The sequence below is a fragment of the Anopheles stephensi genome, chromosome 3 (genome assembly GCF_013141755.1).
Source record: "Anopheles stephensi strain Indian chromosome 3, UCI_ANSTEP_V1.0, whole genome shotgun sequence".
NCBI classification, from domain to species: Eukaryota; Metazoa; Arthropoda; class Insecta; order Diptera; family Culicidae; genus Anopheles; species Anopheles stephensi.
The window spans coordinates 77172146-77199252 of NC_050203.1; the positions used below are offsets into that span (position 1 = coordinate 77172146).

General features: G+C 44.0%; 1 protein-coding gene across 11 annotated transcripts in view; it reads right to left on the reverse strand.

Moving 5' to 3' along the window:
- LOC118510883 (mitogen-activated protein kinase-binding protein 1) overlaps positions 1-27107 on the reverse strand; it is a 98238-nt gene that overhangs the window by 15654 nt on the left and 55477 nt on the right. For 7 of the 11 annotated variants that reach the window (XM_036053253.1, XM_036053254.1, XM_036053252.1 and 4 more), the window contains 2 exons: positions 4059-4150; positions 34-753 (listed from right to left, as the gene is read on the reverse strand). In XM_036053253.1, coding sequence (XP_035909146.1) covers positions 34-753; positions 4059-4150 — 812 coding nt within the window. Of the gene's footprint in view, positions 1-33; positions 754-4058; positions 4151-20157; positions 20640-27107 lie in introns of all 11 variants that reach the window. The other 4 variants (XM_036053256.1, XM_036053257.1, XM_036053262.1 and 1 more) reach the window with 1 other exon arrangement.

The window sequence follows — 27107 nt, forward strand, 5'->3', positions numbered from 1 at the left end:
ATGTCCATGGTCCAACCACTAAACCAAAGTTACCTCACGATGGCTTCGGCACAACCGACGAGAATGTACTTTGTACTGGCAACCATACAGTTGGCCGCATTGGTCCGGCACATCACCCACTTGTCCAGCAGGCGACGCGCATTAAACTCCACCAGATGACCGTTCCTCGTGATTGCGTACGTACTCTCGGCCATCACGCCCTTGCCGCAGGCCACCGCACAGAAGTCATTGTTCCGAAGCTCTCCCAGGATGGCACTGCGTCCCATCAGCGGGATCGGTTCCTTATACTTGCGGCTACCCTCCAGATACCAGTACTTCACGTGCCGGTTGCCTACCGTTACGAAGTAATTACCGTCCTCGCTGAAGCTAACCGCCACCACCTTGGCCGTCACCTTGTTCGACGCAATCTTCAGGTTCGCCTTCCAATCGAACACGTTCACGATGTTGTCGTGCTGGGAACCCACCGACACCAGGTACTTGCCCGTGGGCGAGAAGGCCACACAGCTGACGGCGTACTTGTGGCCGGAGAATTCGGCCACGATGCTACCGGCGGCACCATTCTCGATCGTACCGCTCCCGTTGCCACCGGATGCGTCCAGCTCCCACACCTTGATCGAGGGATTGTGTCCGCATTCGCCCGTTGCCAGATATCGACCACACTCGGAGTATGCGACGGCCGTGATGGCCTTCTTCGTTGTGTTGAGCAGGAAGTTCTGGGAGAGCTTTTTGGAGTTGAACAACACCACCGTACATCTGTGGGAAGGTGGGAAGAAAGGAGATTTGAGATGTCAATTAGTAATGCGTCGATTCGATAAAGTTAGCCAACTTTAGCTTAATGATATGACTCGATACTCTCATTGCTGACTACGGATATTCATTTCGGAAGTTACGAAACAGTTCCCTCCGTCATCCTCGAATCACCCAAGATGTGAAGTTGAAGTCTCCACGCAACTTATCGTGGTGTTTACTTTACCAGTTCCAGTGCGAGGGTTTTATGATTTTGGGGCGCTAGTTTACGCATAAGCATAACTATGGAACTATCGCACAATGAGTCAACATTAACACATCCTTTCCACCACTATTCCGAGGTAGGCAAACCCCAAGCTAACGCATTTTTTTATTTGCTATTGATTTTTGTTGTAAGAAGCGCTCTGTGTGGCGAGATATTAATATCGGCCACACAATGCACAATAACCCTCACGATCACTCGCGATCGTTAAGCAAACACACGAAGAAGTTCACGGAGCTCCAGCTAGAGATCGCCTCGTATAGTGGACGGAGTGGGTTCCGAACGGTTAAGCTCGGTGCGGTTACCTAGTTAGCATGCTGCCACCTTTTAAGGGTCGCTTACGAAACACACTTCGGCTCCGGTTTGATCAGCTGTCGATGGTCTTTCCTAACCCGTATACCTTCGTCAAAAGGTGGTCAATCAACGTTACCAAGACGGATGCGTATATATCTTGTGAATGGGTCGAGTTCGCATCGGCATCGACGAGCTTTAAAGGAAAAAAGGCGTCTTGGAGTTCGAAAGTATGAGATGCAAAAGCACGGAAGGTCACGCGCGGAGAATGCGTAGGTGCATGTTTGGCCCCAACACTTACTCCAGTCTTGGAAGTTACTCCTATCAATCTGCCTTCAGTAACTACACATGAAACTTCCCATCAGGCTGGCCAGTTTTATCTCCATCTCGCTCTGATGTCTCAAAAGTTTGTTTGCTTGTCATCACCTCCTCCGGAGGTTGCCCTCTTGCATCGGAGGCTATCGCTTAATCTTCAGCTCATCGAACATTGTGTTTAAGCATTAGCGAGGTTGTTTATCCTGGCGAGTATTTGCCTCCAGCGTCCTCCACATCTGAAACACGCATGACGGGGCCTGATGACTTCTTATCTTTCAGGCGGTGATGGTTTGCAACTCCACGGTCGATGGAACACACTTCAGATGCAAATACACACGCTTGCCTACGCACATTGCCACATTTGTGCTGTTTATTAGTATATTTTTTTCGGAGGTCCCCAAAAACTGTTTTGAGAGTATGGGGCGGCAGCAGCAGCCACCACAGATTGATTGTGTGTGCGCTGGCTGCTGCCTGCTCACAAACTTTGAATGCGTGAACGCGTTCCGGTTTCGCGTTCGAAAGTCTGGCACCGATCGACTGTCAATCGACTGCTGTTTGACGACGCAGTTTCCATTTTATGGTCGAGGAAGTAAAATATTTGTGAATGGGAAATAATAAAAAAACACACAGGCGAACAATCGGTTTATCAAGATTATCTTAAAGTGTGGGTTGTTTGATGTACAAATCTTAAGTATCTGTTAGGAGGAATTAGTAATGGCTCTTTGTTGGTTGATAGCAGGGGTCTGTTGAGTTGAGTTGACTAACGAAGCTTGAAGCGAATTGAATCTTTAAATAACTATTTAGTTACAGGAAACCACCAACCATACAAGCCCGGAAAAAGTTCGATACATACAAAAATTAACGTAATTACGGTACGCTAATGTAACGCGAAGATGGCCACATTAAGTGTAGGTTAAACAATTAGAAACTCCACATCCAAAACACCAGCCAATAAAGAGGAAAGTTTGTTTTGTTTCAAAAGCGATCGTGATTCGATTCGTGATTCGAAAGGAGCGCGAGAGTTGCTCAAAATCGTAATACTTTAAATTGATCTTCTCAATTTCGGAAACTCCACAAATCGCTGTAATACGGCTGTGTGTGTGGTGATGGTGAGGCACGTATCTAATGTGCGCCTTAATTAGGAGCAATTTGGTTCGATATGCTTCGCGTGCCTTCACGTAGGCTCACCTTGACAGTGAAAGAAGTAGCCGAAATCCACACACACAAAACGGGTTGGCAAATACGATTTCGGGGTTCCGGAATCGATAACCTGGGAGGTGCGCCAAGACTACCGCACCATACTAATCCGGAGCAAATTGAAAACAAATTTGTGGATAAAACTCCACAACGTATACCGTTCGGCTGTGGTGGTGATGGCATTCATTACTAATCGAATAATAATCCGTACCGCTGGTGGAAGAAGCCCCGTAGTTGTTTTTGTGTTGTACGTTCCCATACACTCCACAACTTGGTGGTGTGCCCTGGTGACGAAGGAAACCCACTTTCGCTTTGTGCAAAATAGGTGTAAGGGATATGTTTTAACTGTTTTCCTTCATCAAGCCCTCGCCTAAATGCGATTCTTCTTGGCTAGTGCACATAGTTCGCGTAGTAGCTTCACTGGCTCGCGTGGTATCCGATTCCGAAACCACGTCGGGCCCGGTTCCGCTTTCCGATGTGCCGATCCACCGAATTAAGGTTACGGTGTTTGTAAACCGGCCCGCCCGGCGTGGTTTCGAAGGCATCTGGCTGCTGGTGTTGGTGTGCTGGCGATTTGCATTGGCCGAGGAAACGAAACGACCAATGGAAACCACTGGAGACGGTTAAGATCCGCTGCGGATGGATACAATGAAGTCTTGTGTTTGTGGACGTACTTCGATCTGGGGATATTTTTTTTTTGTGGTGAGAGTTTATGCAATGGACTATTCAATTAAATTGTTTGCAAGAGACATCGTCCATTACAAGGGTTTTTTAGATTTCAATCAAATCTGACAGTTGAAGCTCCTGTTAATACTCAAAGCATCTAACATGGAGGGACTCAAAAATAATAGTTTTTAACCACATTATATCACATCTCCAGGGGCGGTCCGGTGGCCGAGGCGAAAAAGGCGCCGGTCTTCGGTAGAACCGGAGTTCAAATCCCACCCAGACCGCCTCCCCGTACGTAGGGCTAACTACTTTACTACGCGTAAAATAAAGTCACAGAAAGCCATAAAATGGCAGGACGAGACCTTTCGAGGTTGTAGTGCCAAAGAGATGAGATGAGAGATATCACAATTTCGCTCAAATCAATGTGTGCGACATGCTATCTAATCTCAACTTCAGGATTAATGCTCCGGAAGATCGAGAGTCGAATCTCATCCGGATTTCCAGTCGCAAGGACGGCAATATTGATTGTGTGATAGTTTAGCAGGTCTAGGTTTCATACTCTTTTGGTGAAACTTACCCTGCTGGATATGCAAGGACGCCGGTTGTGGAGGATACATCGAGTCCAGCGCTGCTGCATACTGTCAAGCCTAAGATTTTCTTCAGTTTTATCTGCAATAAAATAAACAAACAACACAGTAATGTTAATACATATTCTAAGGTATTTTGAGTAATATGAGAGTGTGTGCGTCACCAGGCCTTTCTGTCATGCTACCCTTTGCTATCTAAAATGCCCTTGTAGAGTCTGTAGATGGATAAGTTATCGGACTGTGCCATGATAAGGAGTTTCACACCACCACACTACTTAGACGAAAAAGGTAAACAATACCGTACGTCGTCACTGTCCTGGCCCCAAATATGCTGTCCGCGTCACAGAAGGAAGCTTAAATTTATTGTTAGGGGACCATTTTTTGTTGTTGTTGGTATCTTCAACTTCAAAGGTCGACATTGCGCCCTGCCTAATTGCCACGGCCAGGTCAATGACAACATCGACAGCGTATTGTTTTGTGAGGTGAAATGAATGTTGCCTCTGTTATGTTGCCACCAAATGAGCATCGAGCTATGGGGGTGGGAGGAAGTTTGGAACAGCTAGGGGAGGATGAGGGTGAGGGTGCATGCAAAAGCCTAAAAATTAACGACTGCCGATGATTGCCCATTTTGTTCATTGGCGGCTGTTCAATTGATTGGAAATGAAGCGTGCACAAAAGCGGGGCCAAAACCACCACGTTCGTTGCAGCAGCAGCAGCAGCAGCCGTGGTCGTCAAGCATTAAGCTCTGTGAAAACGGTTCCATTGCGTAAGGTTATGGGTGGAGTTTCATGAGTGAGAAGATTCGAACAAAATCGCATATTAAGAGCTGATTGAGAGATGTTTTTCGATAAAAATTATTCACTATTTTAACTTAAATGTATTATTTTATTTCGAAGCTTTTGTACTGAAACAAAATTGAAGTTATTTGATGGCGTTGCATTATAAATAAGCAATCCACTGTACGGCGTAGAAATATTGCTTCTCGCCACGCTGAATGCTGTGTGCATGATCGCCTGCGGACTGCTAAAAAGTGGCAAAAAGCGAAATTGAAAATTCAACTCCCCTCGTCTCAACCCTTTCCTTCCTCCTCTTTCATTTTTCTCACAAAAGCTACAAATACACACGCGAACCCAGCCCCCAGAGACCGGTATCGCCCTACATAGAAAGGGCTTCCCGTGGGGTAGGGTATGCCACCCATCGAAGCCTGGTAAAAGTTCGAGCGAGAGTTTTTCCACCGGCCGAGGTTTTCCCATCGTAGAAAGTATTCCATGTTGCCACCACAGTTTGGCGTGATGTGTGGCAGAGAGCCGGCGTTTGAAGTAAAGAATATAGCAGGAAGGCTACTCTATATAGTTCGTTTTTGGGGTTGTGAACTTAACCTTACCCCTTTTGCACAGCTTTACTTTGTTGGCACGGATTGGCGTGAGGCAAAAATTTACACTGTCAATAAAAATGCTTAGAAATGGCAAGATACAAAGCCACTTTGGTGCACACACACACTGATGTACGTGTATTGTGCCGGTCGAAAGGAAGTAGTGACGCATTGGATGGTATTATTGCAGGTTAGTCTTGACATATGCATATTTAACTACTAGCTGCTGCAGAGCTTTCAATGGCAACGGCGGTTCTGGCAGAATCGTATAGGTTTCGTGCCCAACCTATGTCGTCCTTGGCTGGCTGTGAGGCACTCTTATGGTGGGTTTTAAGCTTAAAGCGTGTTAAATAGGAGGCATTATTATTTCGCTACAAAGCCGAAGGTGCGTCACGGCACGCCACGCGGCACGCGTCTCCCTGGTAAGTTTGAAGTTAAAAGGCTTAAGCCGTCCCTACTATAGTAGACTGCAACCTACAGTCTGACGAAAAGGTCATGGGAAAAGTGGTCTACACCCGTCTGAAGTTAATTCGATGTGCATGCAGCAAGTTTGATGAGAGAAAAGTTCCTGATGCCATAAGTGAATGAGGGTAAACTTGTGGTAAACAGTGTTTAAAGAGCCGGAAAAGCTTTACTAGTAACATGGAAAAATTTTAAGCATCTGTTCCTAATGAATAAACAAATTTGCAGAAATAATGTAATCAACTTAAGAAGAATTGAAAAGACCAGAAACGACATAGTGAAAACAAAACAGTATGAAAAGTTGGAAGAAATATTAACAGTAAAATAAAAAAAAACTAGCAAATGATATGAATTAAACATAAATGAGAAAAAAATAATAGAACACAATGAAGAAGAAAAATGGGACGAAAATAGCTAAATTTAGTAAAACTCTAGTATAAATCAATAAAACATAAAAAATAAAGTAAATAAAAGATAAAAAAAAGGAAAAAATCATAAAAAAATTAAGTTCCGAGCATTAATTTGAATCCGGATCGAATAAAATCCGGAATTAAAATAACAGGAGAAACAATCCAAATTAAATTTAGTTTAATAACCTCTTCTCCCCAATTCCGTGCAGTTAATAGAGGGAACAATTTGGAGTTGCATGATTTTTAAGGTTTTTCTACCCGACTTCAGACACGGTTCGGTGACATCGAGCTAATTTGTGCAAAAGATCCCCCCCCCCCCCCCCCCCTAAAGGAAAGACTCCTAGTGGCAGGCAGTTAGTTTTTGCTTTGTTTTTTTTATTTTGCAAAAAAAATCGGCAAATTATTGCTAATCTTTCACAAAACGTTCCCGCCGAAAATGATCCATCTGTTCCCATGACCGTGCCCTGTCGTCTGTTGGGGCCGATTTTTCTTTGCTTCACTTGCTGATGATTACAGACTTTCGGCAGCGTACACAGCAGCAGGAGGTTAGCCATTGAAAACCGGCAACGTGGATATGGAGTGTGCAATTAGTAAGATTCGGTGCCTGCTCCCCGAACCGGTATGCGAGCTGCGACTGATCTCATAAACATAGAAATAAAAGGAAGCATGAATTTGGAGGCCAGACGGTTTCTTGCAGTTTGGAGCGATTTCCTTGCCGAAAACAACAGTTTGCGCTGGTGGATAAAATTTACTTTCACGCACGAGTGCCCATTTTTGGGGGGCCTTTAAGAGATTGCCTTTTTTTTTTTTGCTCAAAAAGAAAACCAAAGAAAATGGGAAGTAAAAAGGCATCAAAATTAAGAGACGTACTGTTACCAGCGATCTTCTTCTGCTTTTCCAAACAAAAGGGAAGCTTTCTTGCGGGAATTAACTTCTACAAAATTAATCTAAAAAGTTCTACGGTACGACGCAGAACAAGAGCATAAAAGTTTTCCACCGATTTTCGCACAGCAGCTCCAAGCAAACTTCAAGAAAGCTCGGTCTGATGTCTCAAGTGCCTCCTGGCGGTACGGCACGAAACGAGTACGGAGAGATGTTTTTCACGGTCGACATCATGTGCCGGTGAATAATAATTTTCCTCGTTCACTTTATGTCATCCACGCATACATGCACACATTTCAAGGTTAAAATTCACCGCAACAACGTGGGCTTGGGGCATTGTTGCTGACAAGTGCGCTGAAGCAGCACTGGCCGGCTTTCAATCACGTTCTTTTCGCTCATCAACCCGAAACTTGTGACACATTCATGCAGAACAACGATGCTGCTACAGCCTGCTCGAAAGTTGGTAAGAAGTTGCTGTTTTCCTTAGCCGTAACATGTTTATTTATTTTTCCTTTCTCCCGTTTGGTTTGTTTAGACAGAGGGATTAGGTGACTGCGATTGCACATCTTCGTTATGCGCGTCACTTTGCCGCGATGGTTGGATGAAGTTCTTGTGAAAGCCTGTACTGTGTGTTTACTGCATCTCGGAAGTAGGTCAGCGAGTAAAGCGAAATGTTGTTGCATCGGACAGTAGCGGCAAACAAGCAGCTTCTCGTACTCAACAAGCGCCCATAATCATCTGGACGATCGATCGATCGAGACGGACGAGACACGTTTTCTCTAAAGGGCCCGAATCGCCCCCAAGAGTTGGCCACGCTAACTACGCGCTGTCCAGCGAATACTAGGCCAGTAAATGAAGCGCGATCAATGAGCCACGTCCGTTTCTTCCGATGTCCGAGATCAGGCTTCCGAGAGCATGTAATCCGATATATCCGGAAGATATGAAGTTCGTCCAGCTGAGCTCCCGCGGCACGTGTGCGTGCTTTGAAGCCGGACTTGTCTTGCGGTCGGACTAGTTGCTGGAAAAGTTTGCCGACAAAGAGCAAGTTTTGTTAAGGAGCAGCTACCTACTACCGTGTACTAAACTGTCGGATTACACCGTACCTGCGTACGGACAACCATCTTTGGATGCAGTTGCAGTTGCTAGAACAAAGAGCCATCGCTCTGATGGTCTCTCCATCGCCATGACACACGCCAACAGGAATCTGAAACCTGCCCGCTTGAAGCGTTCCGAACAGATCTTTACGCTTATGGCCTTACCGGGTGTGAGCGCACGTCCGGCCTCCGCTTCCTACCTCCTCCCATTGGACGGTGAATTGTGTCATAAAGCGTGAATTAATTATTCGCGACACTTTACCCACGGCCCACCCGTATTGCGTATGTCTGTGGCCAAGAAAATGGCTCACACGTCTAGGTCGATCGATCGGAAACCTTCGGTAGAGTTTTCCGCCCCCACAGTACGAATTCCTTCAGCTGATGTATATTGGATTGACGGAGGGCCCTTCTCGGAGGTTGGGTTGGTGCAGCGCGAGACGATTTCGACGAGTGAAGTTTATGACCTGATGCCTTCCGAGAGCAAGTACACGGCGTGGCTGCTACCACATTACTTACGCCCTGATAGCATGTTTAATGTTTTACGAGGTTGTTGAACACTCAATTGCCAATTCTAGCAACACCACGGCACACTGGATTTATTTATGAAAAGCAACCTTCTCTCGCCTGCGAGATTCTTGCGTAGGGGAATGCAGCGCGGCAGGTTTTAGCGTTAAACTGACACTTGCAAGGTACTGTTGGCAAATGAATGTAAGAGGATTAGCAGGAAAGCAATCAAACTCATTTGCTAATGCACGGCAAAGCTGTTAAGTTAAGCTGTCCACAATTGGAACTGAGCTGAAGGGGTTTGGATGGTTTTCTGTTTCCCAAATTACCTGCCGGCATACTAATCCGAAGAAGTAAACCGTGGCCTATATGTGCATTTTTAGGGTACATGTCCAGCGGACAGTGCAGTGACATTTGTTGTGACATTGAGTTGAAATGTTATTCTTAATGTTAAACTAATTGGACAAGAGGTGAGAGATGCAGTGTTTTCTCCCGGCGATTCATTTGTGATTGAAAGGTTGGGAATTAGCGCCTGTTAGTATGCAACACGTCTTAGGTAATCCAAAGGATGAGAACATCAAGTCTTGAAGAATGTTAAGAATTTCAAAGTATCCAAGGATTAAAACGAATTTACAGAGAGAGTTCAACACTACCCAAAAAGTCTTGTAAATTAGTTTAAAAAGCCATAATAGCCTACTTTCAGGCGTTTTTCATCTCAGATAGACACGATCTTTATGATCTTTCTAACCCAAATAATCTGATACTTCTCTCAAACAATGAATCAGCGTTCGACAAACAACAAAAAAGCCCTGGTCTGATCGAAACCTCGCTTAGCTCCATTTCATGGCCAATGCCACCACTACTTCTCATTCACACTTGCAAAAAAATGTTTCGTATCCAAATTCACCCCATTCACCGGAAGTACTACAGTGTGCGCGTGCGAGTCGGTGCATGCGCATTTACATATCTGCAACTGCAATCGTGATGTTGCATCGCTTCGCTACGCCTTCTACCGATTGCCATTAAACCCAACCGCCATGCGGGTTGTGGAAAACAGTAAAAAATTTATACAAACATGGAGAACGATAAATCAAAACCCCCCAAAACGGAAGTCCGATTCGGTGTACCGATAATGGGAAGATGTGCAGCAAGCTTTTCTACCCCTTTCGCTCACTTTCGACGCAGTTCGTGCGTGCATGATGGACCTTCGTTTGGTGCTTCCTGCGTGAAGTGAACCTGCTTCCGCAAAAGAAAACCCTCCCCTGTAGCGACCACTCTACAAAGATCACTTCCGACGTCCGAAACTCCTACTCTGTTGCTGCCTGTTGCTAGCCTTCTTTTAAGCAACAAGACGGGTTACAATAAATCATGCCCAATCTCAGACCTCCTTCGAACTCTCGGCCCCCGGGGTGTATCCACCAGCAAGACACCAAAGCGCAATTGAACGATTAAACACATGCAAGAGAGTCAGCTCACCATTCGCGTTATGATGAATTGCTTCATCGCCGTCATCGTGCCGGCTCGGCAGAAGAACCGTCCATCCTACGTATTTTGTGTGGCGTTCTGTTCCCATCCTCGGGCAATGAAATATGTGGTCACCGACGCTTTTTAATTTCATTTGCCCAACAAGCTTTACAAACGTGTGGCAGCAAGTTTGGCACGATAACCTGATCTATCGTCATGTTAAATACTAATCGTGATGAATTAAAATCCCATTCATTACTTCTGTTGCTTGTGCTTCCATACAACCGGAGGGGCTTTGGACAATGTCGGAAAGCTTTTCGCGAAAAGGGATAGAGGAATCTGGGTGTCTTGTTGTTGTGAAATAAATATGGATTTGTGCTTTGTGGTACAGGTTGCGATTAATCGAGCGTAGGATTTGGTCTATTGGGCGAACTATTCATTCGATTGTTTGATCTGAGGGTGGCATATGGGTCTGCGTGAATTATGGAATAGAATAGAATTCGATCACGTAATAGAAATAGCTGAGTTGATGGTGTAGGACGTGATGCTATCGAATAACAGAAGGGGTTTTATAATTTAAAATTAGAGATTTATTTATTGTTAAAGATTCATAAAATATTTCAAAAAATCTTTCAAAATTAATGTTTAAAATTTTACATGCCTTGATGTTGCTACATTATTTGATATTTATTATTTATTTATTTTTATTTTCGGTGTCTTAAGCTTCACTATAATTCTAATATAAATGTTTTTATTTTTTTAAGACTGTTACTAATATTTAAGGATAGATAAACACGTTTACCAATTCAAATACATCATCAAGACCTTAATTGCTGTTTGTCTTCCTCTGAATCCTTTTTCCCCGGTAATTACTTCGATTTGTAGCCCGACAAAATCACAAGCAAAAAGCTCTTCAACGGGGGTTTTCAACCGTCAAGTCACAACACAGAAGCTCGCGCACCTATACGCAAACCCCTTTACACTCGCGAGACGATAATTGGAAATTATGTCCACTTGCTGCACCGAGAGCACCGGTCATTTATGTTAGGAAGTAACTTTCATCTTTTCCATTTACATCTTTCACCTTTTTCAATTGTGTGTGTGTGTTGTGGACGGTCAAAAAGATTAGACAACCTCGCGCTGGTAAAAGCAAAAGTGATGAGGCAAAGGGGAAAAAAGGGACCCACGTTAATGGGTTTTGCATGCAACTCAGAAGCGCGTGTGTGAGTGTCATTTTTCCCTCCCCCATTTTAGAGGGGTTCGAAAGAAAATGTTTCAAACAAGACGTTTCATTAGCCCACCTTTAAAACCACTCTGCGAGAGCATAATGGGGGCTCTGCTAGCTGCCCATCGGACAAATCACAGCCAGTTGTTCCGGAGGTCTTTTGAGCCGGGAAGAGATACGGTTTTTTCACCACTTCCGCTCTTTCATCTCGGGGAAAACCGAGGTAACATTTGCAAAAAAGCTTAGACAGCATACACAAATCGTATAGGTTCGACCAATTGGCCGGGGCCGATCCGGACGACGGTTGGTGAGGGAGAAAAATGAAATAATGGTTTTGCATAATTGGGCTTTGGGTTCGAACCGTTCGCGGGCGATGATTAGAAGGATGCACAGCTCCAAAGTCCGATATGGACGTGGACGGAAAAGTGAAACGATGATTTGCGTACACGATTTTTCACCGGCCCTTATACTTTCGTTGCAAGGTTAAATAGTAGTACCGGGACGATGAAGTTTCGGGAAGCCGTTTGAATTTTCCTTTTTGAGTGCTTACGACCAGAGGAAGGCAGCAATATGGTTGGACACATGTGTGGAAAAGCTTCGTTTTTCCCACCCGAAGAACTATCTCCGTGGGGGACCTGTTCGCAATGTTCGCCAAAACGTTAAAAGCAGGAAGTTACCGACCAGAGGGTAACGATTTAACCGATCCATATGGGGGTTCTCCAAATTGAATTACGGTGCAGAAAAAAAAATGCAATGAAGCTTTAAGACGTCCACTTAACCGCCGTATGTGACCTTTGAACCTTCGTCTAGAAGACGGGTCGATGACTTTAGACGACGCGTTTAGTGCGAAAGAAAGCAAAAAGGATTAGGAACGGTGGTTACCGACCCGGACGGAAGTAGTAAAGACAGTATAATAATCAAATTAAGGCTAGACAGGCGAACACGTGTATGTGACAGGAATTTCAAAATGGCGTGTGGTGGGTTTTCCTAGCCGCATTATGGGTGCTATACTTTGTGACAAATGGGTTTGGGTGCTGATGGAGTAACTGGAATGGCAAGTCCGTTTTGTTGAATTTAAACATACCAACACTACTTTAAATAAGTTATAAAATTTTGAATTCAGAGATCAGAGACTCATATGCTGTCTTGTCTAAGGAAAAACTGGTATCCAAATACTACTGACCCACAGTCACAACCCACAACAAAGTAGACCTGCTTTATGTCAGCTGAGCAAGCGGCAAAACCTCTTCTCTTGTTTTTCGTTTCGATTTTTTTTTTAATATTTATCGACGAAACGCTGTTGTTGTACCACACACCACTACCGTACCGGGCAGTGGTCAACAGGCACATAAATTAAATATTGATGCAATTTAAACCCCCACACGCGCGCAATGGCGTCGCAGAATCGACATCGGTTGCTTGGGGGCGCCTTCCTTTTGACGCGGGCAAATAATCGATCGTGGAGAGGCTGTCCGGAATCGCATACTATTCAGTGGGCAGCAGCAAATAATATTACTATTTCTGCACAGATTGAACCATTTTGAGAGTGAGGGGAAGCGCATAGAGCGGGAGTCTGGGGGACAACGGACAACCGTATAAATGTCAGAATGCTGTCTTTTTAGCGCTTAAAATGTTAAACGCAAAGCGGAAGAAATAAGCATGCAAATTGATTACACCGTATCGGAATTGCGCGTTTGAAAATCATGTCGTAGTTAAAGGTGTTTAATAAGCAACTTAAATTGTAGATGCAAGTTAAAGATAAAATGTGAATAAGTTAAAACAGGAAAACAGAACAAAATGGAAGATAAAAATAAAGAAAACAACATTAAAAAAAGTAAAAAATTAGAGGCAAAAAGTATGAAAACATCAAGAGAACAAAAGACAAAAAAATAAAAAGAATGTATACAGATATTTAAAAAGCGAAAAGAGAAGACAATTAGTGGAATAAATTAAACAAAAATCATTTTACAAAAAAGATAGCACAAAAAGAAAAAAGGAGACCAAACATGAAATTGTCAACTGAATAATAAACTAATAAGTATTAAGATATAAAAAAATAACAAAAGCTAAAACGAAAGTAGTCATGTAAACTGTAACAATAATTATTTTAAAAACAAATACACAAAGAACACAAGCAAAAATAAAGAAGTAAAAAAAAGAATTTCTAACTCAAAACACGCCTTGATAAAGTAAGAACAGTTTTAAAGCAAACGAAACAGCAAGAAAATAAATGTACCTTCGCTTGTTTCAAATACTTCCTGCAATCAATTCAAAGTTTCACAGAAACACAGACAATTTATCTTCTTTTTTGTGAGACTGAATAGAAACTCGCAGGATACAAAAATCAATATAAAAGTCTAAAAACGCTGAGAATCGTCTGGCTTGGTTTTTGTTTTGGTGAAATCAAAAGATAGAAGCAAGAAGACTTCTGAAACTGACCCGAAAAGTAAGAAAAAGGAAAAAGTGGAAAAAAGAGTCTGGAAAACAAACCAGAAACAAAAACAGAAAACTTTTGCACAAATCCAAACAGTCGTACACAAGTTGAAACTCAAATAGAAACTCAAGAATGAAACGAATCGTCATCGGAAAGGTTCAACAAAAACACGCGACTTTGTATACTAAAGCACAGAATGAAGCTAGAGAAAAAACTGTATACGAAGAAAAGGTTTTCGAGAGTTTATCTCATTTTGCCTTTAACTTTCGATTTTCTGTTTTGGAGTTTTTTCTACAGTTTTTTTTGACTTTTAATTGTACACAGCAAAGGTACATGAAGCCTTTTCAAACTCATTATGCATCTCTACTCAGTGAAGCACTAAAACAGCTACACCTGTTATGCATTTTCACCTGCAATCAAGCATGGTGTGCGTGATGCATTTCCTGTTACCACAAATCGAACTTCTTCACCAGTTGTATTACAGTCACCGGTCGTCGTCGTAGCCATTGGAGTTGGCTGTATGTGGTTTTTTTGCGACCATTCTCGGTCGCGTCGCGCTTCGGACAACGTTACCACCAACTCGAACCAAACCGTTAGCAAAAGGGTCGTTACGCATAACGTACCGTTTTTCGCCGCCGTGAGACTTTTCAACCGGCTTTCGCGCAAGCTTCTGCCGATTTGCATAAGCTTACGGTACACTGCGACGCTCCCTCCTTTGGTGGGTTTGCTTTGCTCCACCAGATACCCCCTCCCTCCCTTTACTACTGTCCTTCACACCCTTTCTTGGTGGTGGCATCATGAAACGTTATGGCTTGGGGAGGGCGACACCGACGTTATAGTTATGCTCTTCCTTTCTTTCTACGGCTTCGCGCGTCCATTCGAGCGAACCATTTGCAGCCATTTCCCTGCTCGCTTCGGTCTTAACGGATTATTGGTCTATGTTTCCATGGATGGTCTCTGTGTGTGTATTTGTGCTTCCCGTAAGCACACTTCCTATGCGCCACACAGGAAATCCATCAAAGACACAGTCACTTTTAGCTTCAACCGTTCCTTTTTTTCGTTCGGTCGAGCGACGAAGGCTAGCAAGTTCAACCGGGGCATGATAAGAGATATGGAGACACCCTCTTGTGGCACTTTAGCGTGATGGAAGAATGGCACGAGATCTGTCAGCCGAACCTCTTCTAGCATGTAAAAGCGGATGCCTAATTTACATTCTACATCCGACCGGTTCCGTTCAAAGGGATTCACTTTGAAGATTTGCTCTAGACCAAGGGCTGCAGAATGATGTAGATACATTCCGTTTCTTCCTCGTGCCTCGAGACAAATTTTAGTGACACAGAATTATGTAAGGGCCAGACGACGACGACGTGAGAGACATATTTCAATTGGTATTTGCTTTTTGCCCAAGGGTTAGAAAATCAGATACAGCTGTTAATGGCTGAAAGCACGGCTCAGATTTCAATATTTTTAACAAGCATTTTAAGCTGTTAATCCAATTTGTGGCACGTAATTTGAATTGGCGAAGAGCTCGAACACGTCACCCTATTAGACCAGCAAATTGTTGGTACGTGACTAAATTTAATTGCTAACTGATGGAAAAAATCGCGAGAACTTGAGCGACGAATGCGGGTAGAACTGTGTGTGATATTGAAATATCTGGCACCTCTTAACGAGGATGTGGATATATTTTTATTTTAATGTGATTTTAGTGTACTACTTACACTTCCCTATAGACTTAAGTACTTTAAATGCAGGTTTTTCTACATCATATCGCAAGATGGGCCTCGGTAGTGGAATCTTCGCGAAATGAAGAAAATATTCAGAAAAAAGGCTATTTGATGCAAGTTCTTCTTTTCAAGCGGTACAACGTCAAGAAGCCCTCAATTCAAGGCTTTCCTGAGATGATCCTGTTAAAATTTGATACTAATGTGATTCGATACTGAGGGTGGCCCGGTAGTAGAGGCCAACTGTGGCGGTCTTCATACGGGGTTTAAGTCCCTTTCGGACCGTTCCCCCGTAGTTAGAACTGACTTTCCAGCTACGTGGTACCATTAAGTCTAGTAAGCCAGAATTTGCAGGTCTAAAATGTCTGAGTAACTTAACAGGTCGTTAGGCCAATAAGACAGATTTGTAGAACTATTCTTTTAAGTTCAAATAAACCGATGCTTTTAAAAATATTGGATGTTTGTTATGCGTTCAGAGACTTTTCTGTGAAGCTGATGAAAAGTTCGACAAATACTGGCTAAACATTTCAACTCTCTCACGAAACTCATCGTTAACCCCATTCTTGACTATCTGAAAACCCCTGACAACAATCAAATTAAGCCACACATCATCACATCTAACAACCTGCAAAAAATGCAGCAGCATTTCCCATAATCACAGCAACATCTCAACCGATCACCAGTTGAACGTTCTTGAACCATCGATCGAAAGAGTGTACCCACCCTCATACAGCATAAATCTACCCGCTTTAATCACATAAACAGTCGATCGTCGGTCGTCATCTCCAGCTGCAGCCTCCTCTGCCTACCGACTAGACTTACGGCGTACAGGTCTTGCACAGGCTGATAGATCGTATTATTATTATCTGACAGCATCATCACCGTCAGCAATAAACACGGTAATTATAGCGAGAGAAGTGAGTGAGTGATCGTTTTGCTCAAGGCGATTTTGCATTCAAGCCATCGATTTGCAACAGACACATGTGACAGGAGATGCACGTGGGGTTTACGCTGAATCTCACTTTTATGTAACAAAATGGACGTTTTTTGATGGATCTTGGAAGATTTTTTTTTTTGCACAGCGGTGAATTGTAAATTGACACATTGATGCTTACAAGAGGCGTGAGTAAAAGTGTGAAAAATAAACCCTCAATCGTACTGTGCATCATCTTTTGCACAGCAAAAAACAACGTGTAAAATGAAGATGCACATCGAGCGTTTACCTTGTTTTTTGTGCGACACGCCATTCACGGGACCTGTGTGCGTTGATGCACGCACGTTGTATATGAATGGAATCTATTGATTTTGAACGGCGGCTAGATCATAGTGACAATTCCACCCAAGTCACTACAAGATCTCGAGCCGTTTGCATCAGGCCACTACTAGTGCCCAAGACGTAGGATGATGATGATGGTCGCATTTTTTGGAATCTCATTTAGAAAACGGAAGACAACGCACACACACTTGCTGCTGTGTTGCTGCCGTCGTCCCGGAGGGTATTTACATTCGAATGAGTTCATTAAAGTGGGGAGGGACTAAGGCTAACGATGATCGTTTCATGACAACTAAGTGGCTCGTTTGACGAGAGGAAAGAAAAAAACTACACTGTGAGTCGTAACGCTGTGTGTCCCAACAACCCTGTCCGACAGTGACTATCACCGTACTCGTGTAAGAGGCACGAGTTTTGGACGAGATTCGATGCACCACCGAATGGTTTGATGCACGAATATGCTGATGCACCCAACGGCCATTCGCTAGCTCGTTTCGATGCGTGTTAAATGGTCCAAATTGCAACCATATGGTCGTAAAGTAGAAGAAATAAGCTGTGTTGCAGGGTGGACTGAGCGAGTTGCAAATAGATATGGGTGTGGAGGGAGGAATACGAATGAATTTCACAAACTGCCCCCCCCCCCCCCCACTGTTGGTAGCAAAAGGGACGGACCGGCTGGCTGGGCGAATGTAAATATTCCATTAGGAGTTTGGTTTATTCTATCCCAGGCAGAGGTTTAAATAACGTAGCCAGCCAGTGTGGTGTTATCTCTGTGACAGGTTGAATATTGTTGACATACTGTAAACTTTGGACAGAAGAGTGGTGTTTGGAGTCTCTTGTACATCTTCACTTCCACTCCGACCACTCACACAAACACATTGAGACACCTTCACCTTCGAAAACATTAGTTGCTGGTTGGCCGTTAGAGGCTGCCGGGATGACATAATGCCTCCCTCAACCCGGCTCTATCTCGCTTGTTCTCGCCGTATAAGGAGACTCCGTGTTGTGGAGAATCGCACATCGTCATCTCGCGGCGTTTGTAACTGAGGCGGCCTCTGTTCGGGTTCGGTTTGTTTTGCAAAACACACTACCGATCACGGACAACAGTTTTTGCGTTTTCTTGTTGCGCCAAGTGCCGAGAACGATAAAAGTGTGTTCGATAATTACTGAAACCGGTTGGGCGATATTTATACAAATTGGCACCGGTGCGAATTGATTGGAGAAATTAATTTTTATTGATTTATGAAAGATTAAGAAGCATCGGTGGATCGTAAAAGGAAGTTTAATTGCCATATCAACATGAACACGCATTTTTGGAGGATTACTCGTCGTTACTAATTTAAATTTATTAATCGCAATTTTTGATTCGCAAAGTTAAACAGTAACCTGCACCACCATGGGCTCCGGGTAATTATTCGCCAACTCTAATGAAACATCCTCGCGTGCCCTTAATATCCCACCGCTGGGCATAAGAAAGAGCTTTCGGTGGGCAAGAAAGAAATTAAAATAAAATTCCACTTACGCGCGGCGTGCTTCTCTAATTCCATCCACCCAGTCATGTAGATCGCGGCAGGTAGCAAATCAATTTGTGAAGCTTCTCTTACATCAGGGCACGCCGCCCTGCCACAACACAGGGAAGGAATGCATGTGCGCACGCGGTTCTAAAAGCTCGCGCAAATTACAACAAAAGCTGAAGCTATAATTTAGAGCAATTTTGCTGCTGCTCGCCTGCTTGTAATTAATTTAACCGTACCACCGTGAAGGACGTGAAAGACAAGAAAGGGGATGATGATATTGTGGAGGAGTAAAGAGGGTTTGGAAAGGTAGATTAGTAGTAGTAAAATCTATAAATGATTTCACTTAAGATCCAAGATTGGATTGGATGATGCATGTTGATGAGAGATTGTGGGTGCAAGATGTACAATAACTGAATTTAAGCAGTTACACTCTCGTCCAAACTAAGACAAGTGCTGTCAGGGTTAGAACTGAATTTCCAGATATTAAAAAAACTTGATACAATAACTAGTAGACGGTCCAAAACTCTTAATTAAACGCTGCCTTAATAGGGCCTTGGTTCGAAAAGAGTTCACGACTTCGCATCTCGGACTGTGTGCTAGCCTCTTTAGAGATCATAATAGATCTGTTTCGTTTCACTAAAAACATTCTGAGATTAGTCCATATAGGCTCCCTATTTAATCAGCAAGTGAACTACCAAATTAGGATATATTCGAACCTCAAACGGGATAAGCGTCAAATTATCCGGCTAAACTCTTACGAAAATGAGACCTCTCTCTCTCTCTCTCATCTTCCCCGCTCTAACTTGGCAGAATCTCTAGCAAAAAATCAAGAAGCGATCAGTATTTAATTCTCCACAATTTAATCCAGCTCCAATGTAACAACGTCAAGTGTCAAATGTAAAAACCACACTGAAATCCATCGCCACACTCAACAGTTCAACGGTTGAAGTTGAGGGCTTTCTATTCACCCTCCGGCACATCCGAACTTGAGCCAAACAAAAATTGTGATTGACAGTCGCGTCGCCGGTTGCCAGTGTGCGGTTTGCGGTCGTCTCGGATGCCGTAAAATTTAACACCAAAAACTGTGAAAAACGTCTCACACTGTTGTCGGTGGTGTTAGAGAGAGGAGGGCACACCACCAACAAAAAAAAAAACATGGTCACGAAGTTGACCGGTGGCATTGTCCGGCATCATGGAGATATGTCATTTTTCGTGAGGGTATTCCCAAGTGTTCCCACCCCCGGGACTGTTGGTCGGTTTGAAGGATGCAAGCAGAGGTGACCTGGTGAGATACCACTCACTTTTCACTATCTCGCCCGGTACAGACCTGGACAGAGTGAAATAGTTTCGGCTATGATGGTGGGCACTCGAATGCACCCTGCAGCTTCGGGACACCACTACTACTGCTACGGGAAAAGACTTTCACCAGACCAGACTCTCGGGGTTCCGTGGGCCACTAGATAAATGTTTCAAAGTTTGCTTCGGAAATAAGAATGGGGGACACTTGGAACGTTTCTTGGAGAAAGTGTCAGAGCTTGGCAAAACTCCCTTTCCTGTGCCGGAGGAGTTGTTCCACGGGGAGCCGGTAAGGGCTGCACCCAAAAAACAAACCCAACCCCCCCAAGAGTGTGTACTCGTCGAGACACGTAGTCGGCAGATTGTGTGTTGGTGTCTGCTGTTATGTCAACAGGCAAAACACCACATAATCACCACATGCGGTACCATACTAACCTGATAGGCGGCCACCTCGTCGCTGTTGTAGATGTGCAGCGGTGGCGATGAGTTTCTTGGCGCAAACATTGCGTTTTCTGTTGTGCCTTCACATTCACCACCGAAAGAGATGCGAACAGGGGAGATGTGTACGTAATTCGCTTAGGATATTCTAACTTCTTTTTTGACAACTATTTTCACCATTCCAATACAACTTTTTGCAAATTTTTTTAATCTTTTTTCGTATTTGTTTTGCTTCGGTTTACTTATATTATTGTCGTTTTGTGATTTTTATATTCTTCACAATCTTTTTTAACAATCTTTTCATATTTTTCTCGCTTTTTTATAACACTTTCGGTTTCTGTTTTCTCACACACGATCGTATCGGTAATCGATTTTCTCACGCTTGACAAATTTTTCCATTTGCACTATTTTTCGATTCGCACTTGCACTTTCCATTGTCATCACCTTTGCTTATTTATATTTTATTTTTGTTCGAGGTTCTGCAAGGAGATTTCGGTCGTAAGTGATCTCAGCATCCCACACAAACACACATAAAAGAAGGTGTGTTGGTGTGTGTTTTACAGTTGAATAACTTTTCCCCAAACAGCATCCCATCATCAGGCGAGTGAAAGGACCAAAACTCGTCTGGACAGTTGTGGCATGATATCTCGTTTTTGTCCAGCACAAAACGATTATGTCAGATTGGTTTTTGGAAGCTTTTTTTTTTGGCTTTGCGATTCCTGTCTCTACTTCTTCTGCTGCTCCTCTTTTTTTCCTTCCTCAATTTTTCGATGAGAAACAACGGCTTTTTTGTAGGGTGGACGGACATTCTGCACCGAGATGAGCTCCTTATTTATTTATTTATTTGTTTTCGATTTCATGTTTGCTTTTCCCGCCTGCCAATGCCAGGGCGATGTCTATGTCGTCGCACAGAAACCGTCCTATTCTTCTGTCGGGGTGAGAAGTTTTCGGGACACCGTTTAGAGGCACCAAACAGATTTTGAAAAAAGTTGGCTGCCCATGTTTTCGGTGAAATGCTTCGGACGACCGGGTAGATGCTAAAAAGTTGGCAAACAACAGTGGTGGCGTTCAATCGAATGATGACGGTGGCCGGCAGGAAGAACGCTTCTATTGACAGTGTGTGAGAATCCGAAGAAAAGGAGCTTCGAAGCTGTCTTGGGACCCATTTACATATTTAAATTATTCACAAACTTTACACAACCTGTTGTCGATTTTCTTTACAGTACACACCGGGGGGGTTGTTTAATCGATTCCAAACAATTTTATGACGCTCGTAATGAATCTTCTTATTATACAATGTGCTTGGTGGAGTCAGAAAGCTTATAACGGTGTTACTTAATGTTTAAAAATACACCGACTTTTGACGGAGAATTGTAAAGGCAACCAATATACACCCACCAGAGGTAAGTAAAATTTGCGGAGCGGATAACGCAACAGAGAAGGCCTTCGACTTGAATATGACGTCAACTTCCCAATCGGAACTGATGACTATCTCCAACCGGTACGGCGAATATACTTTAACGTCAGAAGCAACGCGTGCAAAGCTTGCCTAATTATGCAATTCACTGAAAGAAAATCGCAAAACCGGTTGAGCTTTTTATTTATTTAGCGTCATTTTTAATAATTAAATCGTTCGGTGGATTTTAAAGAAAATCTCGAACGCCCAGATGGGTGCAGTTTCCCAATCAGCGAGAGAGAGACGATGAACTAAATCGACCACCGAAGGTCATTTTGATCAAGGTCAACAATGTTTGTCTCTTTGGCTGTCGATAGGCAATCAAATGACATCAATGCAGCGAAAAGCGACGAAACCAGTTTCGATGGTGGTGGTGGCTTTATTTGCAAAATGGATCGTTTTGGGGTATGTTTGCTTCATCTGGATGGGAGATTATAAAATACCGTGCAGATTTGAGTAAAAAACAACTCTCTGACCACACCGTTTGAGGTATTTTAAAAAAGAAATCATTAACCTGTTCTACCGTGTGTGCCCTTACTTTGCAATAAGCTTTAACGGACTCGCACACACACACGAGAACTGGTAGGATAATAATTTTTTGGGTGGATGAAATATGAACCAGCATTCAGTTTCGGCTGGGCGCACACCGAAAACCAGGAACAAAGGTAAATAATAAAAGAGACACAAATTTGGATCATCCACTTGGTGGTGTCACCAAGACGTGTGTCACCCGCAAGGGCGCTCTTCTTGGCAAACGATACTACTCCGGGTGTTGAATTTATCGCTTCCAAAACGAACTCGTTAACGTTTGCTGCTGGTGGTGCTGCTGCTTTGGTCAAAAGCTATTCATTTTCGCCACATTTTTGCTTGCGGTCGTCTCAGGGGACCCCGGCACATTCCAACGCCCTGAAGCAAACCACACCACGTGTGTACGTACACAAACCTCCCCGCATAACGTGGGTAGAAGACGATACCGTAGGAGGTGTCCAACCGTTGCGTTAAAAATATGGTTCGATAGGGAATGGGACCCGGTTGGGGAGCTGCTGCTGCTGCTGCTGCTGGGTGCTCTCGAATGCGATGGGAAATTAATACACTGGGGTGCACCATTAATCAGCGCCAGCACGGATGGAGGAGGTGTCTCTCATTAACATTGAGCGTGTGTGACAACAAAGATAAACCTAAAGCCAACAATAAAATTGAAGGATTCTTGAGAGCGAAGAGCACAAGGCTGCTCCTGAAGCACTGCGCACTTCTGTTTGATTACACAATCTTGAGTGATCAATCAAAACCACGGTGCTAGCAGTACGAAACATCCACCAGCGATACCAAAATCGGACATCAATTAAATAAAGATTAGACGAAAGAATAGAATGGATTTGCTGGGTGATGCTGGATCCGGACGTTCTTTGATTCATACCGGCATCGTGTGACTTAGTTGGGGACACCGTTCTCGACGCCTACGAATGGTTTGGGTGGGCAGCCAGCAGCAGGTGAAGAAATATGGTCTTGAAAATTTCCATCACTCGAAGGGAAGTGGCGGATTAGGTGAACGATTCCGGTAGCGATGACTGCGCTAGATTGGAATTCGCGTCAGCTATTCTGATGCTCGCGAGGAATTTGTAGAGAATAACTAGCAAAGTTGAAGCAAATTCTGGTTTAAGTTCGAGGTTTCAAGAAGATGTAGAATCTTTCCTGACATTGTTGGACCTGAACTTGAACTTCAACTTCTACAAACGTGGTTTGATCTTAAATATTCAATCACAAAAGCCTTGCACGAACCATAAATAAATGATGCCGATTCGGGACAAGCTGTCATCGCTATCTTTCAGCAGAAAACCACGGTTTTCAATTAGGAAAATGCAGCACAATTTCCACAGCTAACCAACGCCACTCACAATCGCTCCGGATCAATAAAGCTGCCAAGAAAAGGGGGACAAACCAACCATTTATCAGATTTGGGAATGGGAAGCAATGAACCTCCTCTTTGACTCAATGCTCCCAAGCAAGTCTACAAAGCTTTCACCCATTCACGGTCAACAAATCTCGGGTCGATGGTGCACCACAAACCATTAATCTTTCCACCGTGTGACACGAAAGATTTCCCACTTGCGTGAATGTGCGCAGAAGATCTGCAACGAGTCGAAAACCATCGAAACACCGGCCAGCCATGGCAAACCATGGAAAGGGTGTTTATTGAACGGAAAGTGACACGTACACCAGATTTCAGCTTCAAGCACGGGAGGCACGTTTCCCGGTGCCGGTGGGGGCAGCACCAACAGCACCAAAGGTCGCCAACAAAGGGACAACTTTGCATGCGCTCCCTGTTTGTGTTTTCTATTGCTTGGGTTGCTTTACGCAGTCAGACTACGTAATTAAATGGAACGTTTCGGTTGACGGCGATACGGATCTTGCCGGTGTTGTATCGAAATTCTGCTGCTTCAGGAGTATAAGACACCCGGGAGATTCGTGCTCGATCGGGCACAGCACAGCCGGATATGAAAAATATGGTACAAGTTGAGGTCCCCAAGAGTCATTTCATTGGGGTTTTGTTTTTCGTACTCCACGTCTGTCGAGGAATCGTGAAGCAATAAACTTAAACTCCACAAACGGAAACATGCACACAAAACAATCACAATCATCAAAGCAATTGTTTTTTTGTCCTTAGGAAAGCGGGTCAATCAAACGCATCAATCATTCGTCGCCGTCTGAAACTGTTTCCATTTCGCTGTAGTGTTGTTATTGGACAAGATTCACTTTGAAAACACATGCTCTTGAATATTTAATATATGCAGGCACACGTGTCTGCAAACGGTTCGATTATTATCGCCAAACCGAACAAACAGTTATTATCTTGTTTAGGAAGCATTTTTGTGTTATCGTTTAACAAAAATCTTTTCCGGAGAGGTTTTTTTTTCAATTTTGTTCGTCCCACCTGACGTCAATGGCGACGAAAGAAAAGCACTTTCTTTTTGTAACGATCACCGAGCTTGCTGTCCCATTATAACGCTCAAGTGTCAAGCAAACGAAAGATTTGCCCACCGCCATAAGCGACGAACCTCCATCGGGCAGCCAACCAGCGCTCTCCAAAGCAATCCCTTTGAAGGGTCATACGCGCCCGAAACAATGTGCTCCGGAGGTAAATATGTTTAGAAAATATGTTGATTGCTCGATCATCATCATCATCATCGCCCCGATCCCCCAGGCGGCCGCTTTGGGGAGAAAGCCTCCGGAAGAGAACGTGACCAAGATATTGGGGGCGCACTGTGACCGTTTCGCGCGGCTCCCATTATTAAGGGCTACCCTTGGGTTAGCCATGCCTTTTTCTGTGAAGAAGACGCGAAACGGTACAGCAACGACCATCATCTTCGAGGCATTCCCTCGAACGAAAGCGAGAATTGTTCAATTTTCTCGGTCACTTGGGCGAAGCGGGAGAAGAGAAAAGATAAAAGGAGGTTCCCGTTGCACCAAAACTGCTTCCAAGTACCGGCGGAGGAGAGCACATTGAAAACCGTTTGCCCACCTGCAGCGTCAAAATACTTTCATCCATCCTCTGGCCATTCTCTCTTCACAACTCCCGATAGGCGAAGAACACACTACACCGGGGGGAGCGGCTACACCAAAACGGTCTTAAAATGGGCCACTAGGTTCGTGGCCAACCGAGTAAACAAACGTCCCGGCCATATGGAACGTGCGAGCGAGAGATGGGATCGGTATTCGGGCTGGTTGGTACTCCAACAAGGGAGGAGAACAGACAAAAAAAACGAGCCATTTAGCGGATCTTCAAGAAATCCGGTGTGCAGCGCCCGAGAGGTGTGAAGCATAACTGCAAAAAATGTAACGGGTGGCACGCGATACGATTGCCGATGGTCAGTACAAACACAAAAGACACTTGGTAAATTTGAAGCACCCAAATTTGGACTTTAATTAATTTTCTTCCCCTTTTGCTGGTGAGCAAGTTCCTATTTTACAGCTGGACTTTGTGGTTTTTTTTGCTAAACAGCTCACTTTTCCAACCTTCTTTGTAACGCGTAAAAGATTGTGCACAGATTTATTAATTTAGTTATGATACCAACCCCTTTCCATTTTCCCTACTTCCAAAAGCAGCCACGTCCGTCTAATCGTGATGATCTAAATTTCATTTTTCAAGCGAATTCTGACGCGCGCCAGTTGAAGAGGTCAGTTGATTAATTACACGATCCCGTGGAAATAAATAAGATTGCAACTGGCTTCAGGAAAAAAACGCGATCTCTTCACCCTTAATTGGACACCGACAAGAATAGAAAACGTTGCCTTTTTCCCACAAACACTGCACAGTAAAAGGAAAGCTGCCCAACTTTTGTTTGGCCGGTTGAGATGGTTGAATCGTTCGCACTGAAAATCAATGTCACTCTTCTGATGTATGTTTTGCCCGATATTTTATGACCTATTCAACCACTTTGACCACTCACTAATATTTATTTTTCTGCTCGGTGAAATAGATTCAACTTGGGACTTTGGACAACAACTGGCTAGGTCTCCTTCAGAGCATTCGAATAAATACATTCCCAACATCTACTTGTGGCTCTAGCCACGGCCGAGAGAGGGAAAGGCACTGTCGAGACCGTAAGTTGTTCCGAATTATCCGAAAAATTTAGTACACAACCTTCGCAAATTAAAATTGCACCCGAACGCGCTTGGCAGCCAATTAGAGAGCCTGTTATTAGAAATTGTCACCGGCATCGGGCAGTGTCGATCGTTTGGAACAACTTCACCGAACCGTTCCACAAGTGTCACATATTTTGGGTGGCCAGAGCTCCAACCGTTTACAAGCAATTCTTAATTTGTGGTCGTGCGCTATGGGATACCGGCAAAGCGCGTAACAACATTCCACCAGCGGCTACATTTCGCGGATCTCCCCAAAACGGACCACAAACCTAACACCGACACACGAAGCCGGTAAGGAAAGGTGTAAATTTCACAAGAACGCGGTGTTAACCGTCGACTTTTTCCCATTTATGTGTGCGGGCTTTTATAAATGGCTGATGGCTGTGATCGAATTTGGCAGGCGCGACAGAAATTGCATGCTCATTTCTGTCGCACGTCAAAAAAGGCTAGCTCCGGATTGTGACACGATGACAAACGACGATCCAGCCAAGCCGTGTCATGTTCGGTGCGAGGTCACAGCGCATAACGACGCCAATCGATCGGCAACAACTAGTACAACCGACCGGTGGTGGGTTGTTAATTAAATTAAAATGTGATTTTCTTTACCCCCGAAAAAGGCACCGTGCGTTTTTTGAGACAACACACGTATGTTGTGTGCGTGTGAAGAAAATTATAACCATTTGTAGTAAATTATGATTTAATTAGCGATCTCGCGATCAGACGACTCGGGAGACGTGTTAGAGCCCCGGTGGCTCAAGCCCTTTTCAAAGCATGCTAATTAATTTTATCACCACAAAACCTTGGATGTTGAGCTGGTTCTATTTGCACATAATGGAGAGAGGCGGGG